The 8,018-nt window shown below is 38.1% G+C and overlaps 1 protein-coding gene across 3 annotated transcripts in view; it reads right to left on the bottom strand.

The window, feature by feature from the left end:
- Positions 1-8,018, bottom strand: part of cep128 (centrosomal protein 128kDa) — a 68,000-nt gene that overhangs the window by 14,847 nt on the left and 45,135 nt on the right. For 2 of the 3 annotated variants that reach the window (XM_015383270.1, XM_015383272.1), the window contains 2 exons: positions 5,885-5,934; positions 4,917-4,940 (listed from right to left, as the gene is read on the bottom strand). In XM_015383270.1, coding sequence (XP_015238756.1) covers positions 4,917-4,940; positions 5,885-5,934 — 74 coding nt within the window. The remainder of the gene's footprint in view (positions 1-4,916; positions 4,941-5,884; positions 5,935-8,018) is intronic. The other variant, XM_015383271.1, reaches the window with a different exon arrangement.

The following is an 8,018-nucleotide window of genomic DNA, read 5'->3' as shown; positions in this document are numbered from 1 at the left end:
TTATAAAACAGTTAAAAGCTACAAAAATAATAATTTTGCATGATAAAGGCACTTTAAATTTCAAATAAAAGCCTCATGGTAAAGATATTCCACTAAAACATTGGCATCTGACTAATTCATATTCAGAGAAATATTTTTCCATAGCCATAATTTTTATCTTAAATGAAACTGCTGCAGAATATTTTCTATTTTTTTCAGAAACTCAGCCGTACACCAAACTTGCAGTAATAACTACATAGTGCGTTTGATAGAATGCACGCTGCCTGATCGATTCAAAATGCAATCAAGGATTTTGGTCTCAACTTACTCAGCACAAACTTATTTCTCCATCAGGAGAGTAATCTAGCTGCACTGTCATTCCCCGCAGTTAGTTTCAGAAGCTGTCCTGTCTCCACTCAGGGTTTGGAGTGATTACGCAGCAAAGGAGCTGGTTGTTAGGAGGCATCACTGACTGTCATGCTGAATGGCACGCTGACATATTAGTAAGATTTGCTGGGTGATCCTCGGCGCCGAGGCTGAGTGGGGAATGGGTCGATGTGCCCTGCTGATGGCAGAAAATTTGAGAGCGTATGGAGGTCCAAGACATCTCCTCTTTTTTGAAGCAGCTAACTAAAGGCGGAGGCTGACAAGCATAGCACACAACTATGACTGATGGTCAGTGAGTCTTACACAGGTTCAGACATTTATTTAGTTATTTTTAGGGCAGTTAAAAGTGCATGAGTCAATGCAACCTTTAATTAGTGCAAATGAATTTCTGTCTGACGTCTAATTGCAGATTAAGGATGTTGGTGGAGGCCATTAATAGTGTGGATGGTGGGATCAATACCAAACTGTCAGCAAGGCTCAATTCTGGACACCATCAGCATGACTTGTAATGATTAACAGAGCCTCTGATCGTTGACTAAAACAATAATTTCAAACGGCGTGTCAGTCTCTATGGGTAGTGATACTAAATTATATTTATATAAATATGATATTAAAAATCAAACTCATGATTTCTGTTTTTTTTATTGTGTTATTTACTATCGCTTTTGTCATTTTTGATTCATTTTACTGGCAGCTGATCTTTCTCTGCCTTTAAAGGAAGGTTATGTAAACTTTCAAACAGAACTCTATCTATTGATTAATGGATAGTTTGATCATGCTCTGAAATGATAAAGTCCGGTAACCACGGCAAGATGGCTGTTCTGACTGAATTTTAAGTTTTTCCTCTGGACTCATGAGGAGAACATCCTCGCTGTCTGGCCACTGTCGGTCAAAAATCCTTATGTATGTTTGCCGGCCAGCTTTCCATAGACCCCCTCAAAGGTTGTGCCTTACTGGAAGTGACATATTTTGGCGGTTATCCAATCAGGGCTCTACTTTCTCACCTCTTATCTTAATAGACAAAGGTTCAAACTTCATTGGGGATTTCTCTTAGAGGCTTACAGGTAGCAGAGGGGAGACCGCGGTCAAGAGTGGGCTCCACAGCTGATTAATGCATAACATACTCATGAAATCAGGCTCATTTTAGTGCATATGTAATACACTAAACCTCTAGAAACCCTCCAGGTCACCAGCGACCCGTTTTAAAGAGTTTACAACTAATAACTCAGAATGCATGAAAATTACACCGCTAAAATGTTTACCAATATAGACATGTTAGACATCATTGGAAAGCTTAGATTCTCCGCAATCCACGCGCCAAGTTCATTTTATGGACATAGCGAGCGCCAAAGCACAATTAACACAGATATAGTACCATGTCAAAATGTAAACACGACAAAGCAGCGACAACAACATAGCTTTGAAGGCATCCAGAAGCCATTATATAAATCCAATCTTCAATTGTTTATACTCCATTCGTCCATAAGGGTCCACAGATTAAAAGTAATCCAGCATATTTGTAATAAAAATATTCTATCATGAGAAAATCACCCATAATCAGAAAAGTTAGCTGATCATAGCTAATGTTCAGTATCTTGCTAATATTTACTTTCTCATATTTATTCCCTCAGTTGTTAGCCAGTGATGTTTGGTATGCTTCTTTACAGCCAGATACAGTAGCTGAAATCTCACTTCTGGTAATTTCCTGTCAGCCTGTGATGTATGATATTAAGCCTCATAGAGTCGTGCTGTTATTGGTTCAGACCATGTGGGCTGTTGGGCTTTGTAGCCAATGAAAAAGGTTTCAAACAAGCCTACACATAGCAAGGTTATATAAAGGGGATCCGTGTTACTGGCTCAGCTTCAAGCTGAGTAATAACAACAGTCCTATATTTTTTACATTTTGGACGCTGATTTTGTTTTATTACAATGCCTAAGGCTGAAAAAAATAAATAAATACAGCTCAGAAAAGGCACTGGCGCTTATTTTAGCTTAAAAGGCAGCAGTTTCACTAATTTTTTTTATAGATTTTTTATGTAATCGTAGCTGTAAAAATATTACATTTTGTTATATAGACTGATTCTGAGCAAAAGTGGGAAACACTTGCTTTATATTTTGTGGCCATCAAAATGCTTCAGTGTTATTATATGGGTCAAATAGTAAAGCAAAGCATAGTAAAAGCATTTGGCACATTTGGAGAGATATGGAGATGCTGGTGACACCAAAAGCGTTGGTATTCAGGGCACTGCACTGAAATGGTTTCGAATGGTACCTGTCAAGTAGAATTTTTCCTGTAATGATGGCTGATTTATCCTCCACTATTATCCCCCCCAAATTATATGGAGTACCCCAAGGCTCCATCCAGGGTCCATTATTGTTCTTCCTTTACATGACGCTGTGCGATCTATTCCTGCCAAGCACAACCTAACCTTCCACTGCTATGCAGATGATCTCCAGATGGATCTCTCTGTTGTTGAAGATCAACTGTTAATGATGTAAACAAGCCTAAGCTATTAGGTCGAGACATGAACATGAATCGATACGTCTGCAAGAGTATCGATTCATGTTTTTTTTCCCTTCGTTCTATTTTTATCCATTTGCTCCTTGCCGTAATTCTCCCTCCCCTGCAGCAGTGGCGCTAAACCTATTTTGCCCTCCTACCTCGCTTCCTGGTTATACTCTTACAGCAGTGTGTCGCAGTAAGCTTGACACAGACATTTTTGATTATGCTCAATATTGAAGCATGGTCTGTGCTACACACTGTGGAATACTGCAGAGGCGGCGAGGAAGTGGGGGCGAGTTAAGTCCAACGACCGAGGGACATGAGGGCCAAAAAGAGCGGAGATCCAGGTGGAAAAAGGGTCCCAGCGTTCTCGTGCACCTCGCTCTTCTAGCGGTTAAAACTTCACCAGTTGTTTTCCGTAATTTCGGTCATAAAAACAAAACAAGCAGTCCTCCTGTCTGCAGCACTGTTTGCGGTCAGCTACAATTTGCGAGAGGTGCAGCGGAGCGTCTTTGGAGGAGCCGGGGACGTCTGGAGCAGAGGTATTGAGTTGTATTCATTGCACTGATTATGTGCAGTATTTTTTGATGAAACTTTTCTACTTCTGTTATTTGCTGTTGTTCTCAAAAAAATGCATAACGATACTACAGCTTTCATTGATATATTTCAAATTTGAAACCTTGTCTAGCCTGTAAGGTGTTAAAAAAAAATTTTTTTTACCAATTAATCGAATCGTATCGTGTTGTATTCTTGAGTATCGAAAGTAATCGAATCGTTGGGTCAGGCAATCGATACTGAATCAAATCCCCATGATGGATGTGATTTACACCCCTATAAGCTATCCTGACATCATGTAAAACACATTTATTAAAAAGGGAGGAGGAAAAGGAGGCTAAAACATCACTATCTCAAAAGTAAGGAGAAAAATAACCTAAGCCTAGTCTCTAATGTTAGCAATATGATAAAACAAAATCAACTGTGGTCCCAAATAGTGTCTATGAGATTTCATTTTAAGAAGATAATTTTTTTTTTCTGATAAGAAAATTAGATAATAAAATCCCATTTCATTAAGAATAAAATACATTTGAAGAGCTTATAGTCTGCTCCATCTTTTTTTGGAACTTGAAACTTCCAAGTTGGAGCAACATAATCTCTGAGATAAATGCATTCCAGCTCCTGCTTGTGGACCCTTGTTTTCTCCATGGCCACTACTGATTGTTAAAACCATAACAATGATAAAAAACACTGTTCTAGGAAGTATTCTGCAAGAAGACAGCATTAAAATATATCGTCTAATAAAGTAGAACAACTTAACTTGAGACCAAACACATAATAACTGCTACAAACATTAAAGGTAAGACAGTTTAACTATTGTTAATGCGAGTAGCATCCATCATGAATGCAGAAATTGGGTATGGTGCCTTTGTACTGACTTTTTATATCATAATTCAGGCTTTGAAGGGCGTTATAGTTGAAATATCTGACTGGAAAGTTGAAAGACAAATGGAACACGGCATTAAACTAAAATGAGATGATGCATTGGAAAAGTTAGCAGAAAAAAGCTTGAAGTTCACTCGATGGAGATAGATCAACAGGTATAAAGGTCAGGATTTCATGTAAGACGCACAGTAAGCTCACTGGTGTTGATGCATTTCCATGAAAATGCAATAAAGGTATGCACATAACGTGCAACTTTTGCATGTTCATAAAGCTGTATGGCGTTTCTACTGTATGTGACTGTGAATGCAGAGCTAAAACTGATTTTGTCTGCAGCATGAACCTACTTACTGGTGAAAGCACAGTAGTACCATGAAATCCCCTAAGAAATACACAACAGAACATCCTGTACGTTTATACATAAGCTTCAAAAACTGTCTGAAGATCCTCTGATTTAAAAAATAAATAAATAAAAGGATAATTCTAGTATGGAAAAGTTTCATCTTTTCACCAGCTTAAATGATTTTATTTCAAAAAGATAATTTAATAAAAAAACAAAATCCTCAACTGAACTTCCAAAGATACTATCCTACAATAGATCAAAGCTTACCATCTCCAGATCCAACACACGATCCTAAAAGAAGGATAAAACACAATAGATCAGGATTCAAGAGGAAACTAAACCTAAATGTGCATGAGTGGAGTTAAAAAAAAAAAGAATCAAATTTGTGGGTCCAGGTAAAAGCTAAGGACGAGTTGGAAGAAAGAAACTCAACTGATGCATGTGATGGTGAAAAAAAAAACAAACCCTGAAAGAAGAGAGGAATAGGGTGTTCTAACATAACAAGGAAAGTAAACGCCGTGCCTAGGGAGAGTCTGTAGCACACAACAGACTTCTTATCACGCTCACAAAGACAAAATGCTCCATCCTCTCCTCCAGCTCCTGACTGATGTTCCCTCGCTAACGATGCATAAGTGATGCTCTGCCTCTTATCTGCCACTCAACCGCACACCTGCTTCTCCCTGCAGCAGGCTGCCTCTCTCCCTCTGCCTGCAATGTGTTGATGGTTTATAACAAGGGTCCTTTTTTTTCCCTCCCATCCCTTTATCACCATCTTCTTTTTAACTCGTCCGTGTCCCTCGTGCTTTCCGTTTTCTGCCTCTTCACATGTAAATCATCCTTTCATCGTTTAGTGTGTTTATGTGCGTATACACATCTGCTTTGCATTTTAATAGGGTGTAAAAGCGCCTGTGAAGCACTGGGGGCCAGTCCACTCCGGCTTAGGTGAGTAGGTGGCCTGCCAAGTGGAGAAGAAAAAAAAAATGACAAGGCCTTTAGTGACTTTTAAACTCCAAGGCCTTGTGTCTGCAGTAATTAGCTATTTGCTCAAGCAAGCCCTGGAGGACACTGCCAGCCTCACAGCTGTGCAATAATGTCGGGAACAGCATCAGAGAAATCGGATTCTTCCAAAAACAAACAGCTGACATGCTGAAAAGACAAAGGGAAAGTGTATTGTCTCTCTCTTAAAGTAGAAAGGGGGTAAAACAAACAGATTAATGAAAATACACGAATCTGACCTGAAGGCTTCTCATTTCTTCCTCCTTCCTGCGACTTCTCTCCAGCAGCTCTGCAAACGAGGAGATTGCGTCAGATAAGATCCTGCTGTTGATAAGCAGAGCTGTCACATCCATGTTCGCTGTACCTCAAATCCAGGCTTTGCTTTATGAACTCAGAGTACAGGCTGCTCATTTACTAGAGTTCTTTGCTTCCCCCACATCCAACCCTTCCATCACAGGTGACAGAAAGGTAACTGCATAGAGTTCATGTTGTTTCTTAAGCCATTAGGTTCGATTTGTATATCTAGACATAGCTAAACTATCTATATATGTTCCCATGGTAACGAAGCCTGATGGCCTCATGTTGTTGGTTCATGCGGCCAGATTTAGAGAAAAAAAAAATCATCACAGCCTTTTTCCTCTTTTCTTTTATTCGACCTAAACATCTCAGTGTTGTGAAAATAGAAGAGACCAGGTTGGTTTTTCTCTTTTCAGTGCGAATATTTCAACCTCTGGCATCTGATTTTCAATGTTTAAATCTGTTAACAATTCTTTTCATCCATTTCTTGAATTATTATCATTATTCTTTTTGACCTTGAACAGACTTTTCAACATGAGCTCAGAACCTAATTAGCAATAATTGCTAACTAAACTACAGCTAAATAATGAATTCACCAGGACACGATTTGTTCTTAAAGTAACATTTTATATTCAATGAAGCAAATATAAAAAAACACTAAAAACAACTGCAGAAGCCCTCCTTTTCTTTTAAAGGTAATTATGTGTTCTCTGTTTTTGAGAAGGTAGCACAGAGAATAATAACCACTGTTCTCTGGAGTCCAAATGTCTGTCTGTGATTTTCTAAAGGGAGCTGCATGTGAAATGTATTTTCCTAACAAAATATTGCATCCACATCAGTTTTAATATTACACACTTATATCGTAATGCTGGCATTTATTAATCAAACCTGGCATTTATTTTATTTCTCTTTGAAAAAGAAGCAATATCTTCAGGTTATACATTTTCTTTTCATTTATTTTCAGACCAGTAAAATCATTAAGGCAATTTTTCAGAGGATAACTCAAAATATAGATGCACTGATCACTGCCTGGCTTCGAAAAGCGTTTTAGATATGCAAATGTTATTTTTTCATGTTTATATTATATTCAAAGTGAAAGGATAAAAAAATGGATCCAGGCACTGTAAAAAAATTAAATCTACATAATTTCTTAAAATAGGTGCATTTATTCTTGAATTGAGGAGGAAAGTGAGACATTTTGCCAATGGAACGAGACAAATCACATTTAAAATAAGGAAAAAACAATTGAATTGTCTTATTTCAAGGGCATATTATCTAATTATCTTATTCTAAGAGTGAAAATACTCATCTCATTGGCAAACTATCTGATTTACCTACTCAAAATAAGGGTAAATACACTTAATTTAAGACATTTTTACTTATTTCTAGATCATTTTTCCAGTGGGGAGCCGAGGGGTGTCCAGCCATTAGTAAGATCACCTCACTTTACGACATCTCCTAAAGTATCATGATGTCACCAGTGCGAGTTTTATGTCAGCATTAGAGGGTGTAAAGACTGTTTAGGCCAGAAGACCAGCAGAAAAGCCTCTCCTGTCCAACAAAAAAAATCCACCTGTAACTGACAGGAAGGGCAATAATAATGCAGCAACATACTGGTGTTAAGCTCTTGTTTCTGTTAAATGCTTCTTCTAGAACTAGTGCGAAACCATTGCAACCTGCTACCTGCAGATTTAAGCCCTAAAACTGAATGCAAACAAAGAAACTGTCTTAAAGATTAAATAATTGAAATTTGGGACATGCAAAAGGTGTAACATTCATTTATGAACATATTTATGTTACTGTATTATACCAAATGGTGTTAAACTTTCTTCCATTATGTCAATATGGTAAAACTCTTTACAGCAGCAGTTACAGCCCCCTGTCCTTTAGACAATGATGCCACAGGCTTAGCACACCGGTCTTTTCCTAGTTTGGCTCATTTCATTTGCAGTACATCTTAGCTCCATCAGATTGCATCATAAAAACCCGTGCAATCATTTTCAGATCTCTCCAGTTTTAATCAGACTCTTAAAGCCACTCCTTTGAGGTCTAAGCTGTGTGCTTTATGTAGATGCC

This window comes from Cyprinodon variegatus, unplaced genomic scaffold (assembly GCF_000732505.1).
Source record: "Cyprinodon variegatus isolate N-32 unplaced genomic scaffold, C_variegatus-1.0 Scaffold279, whole genome shotgun sequence".
Classification (NCBI taxonomy): domain Eukaryota; kingdom Metazoa; phylum Chordata; class Actinopteri; order Cyprinodontiformes; family Cyprinodontidae; genus Cyprinodon; species Cyprinodon variegatus.
This window is presented reverse-complemented; position numbering and strand designations above follow the sequence as displayed.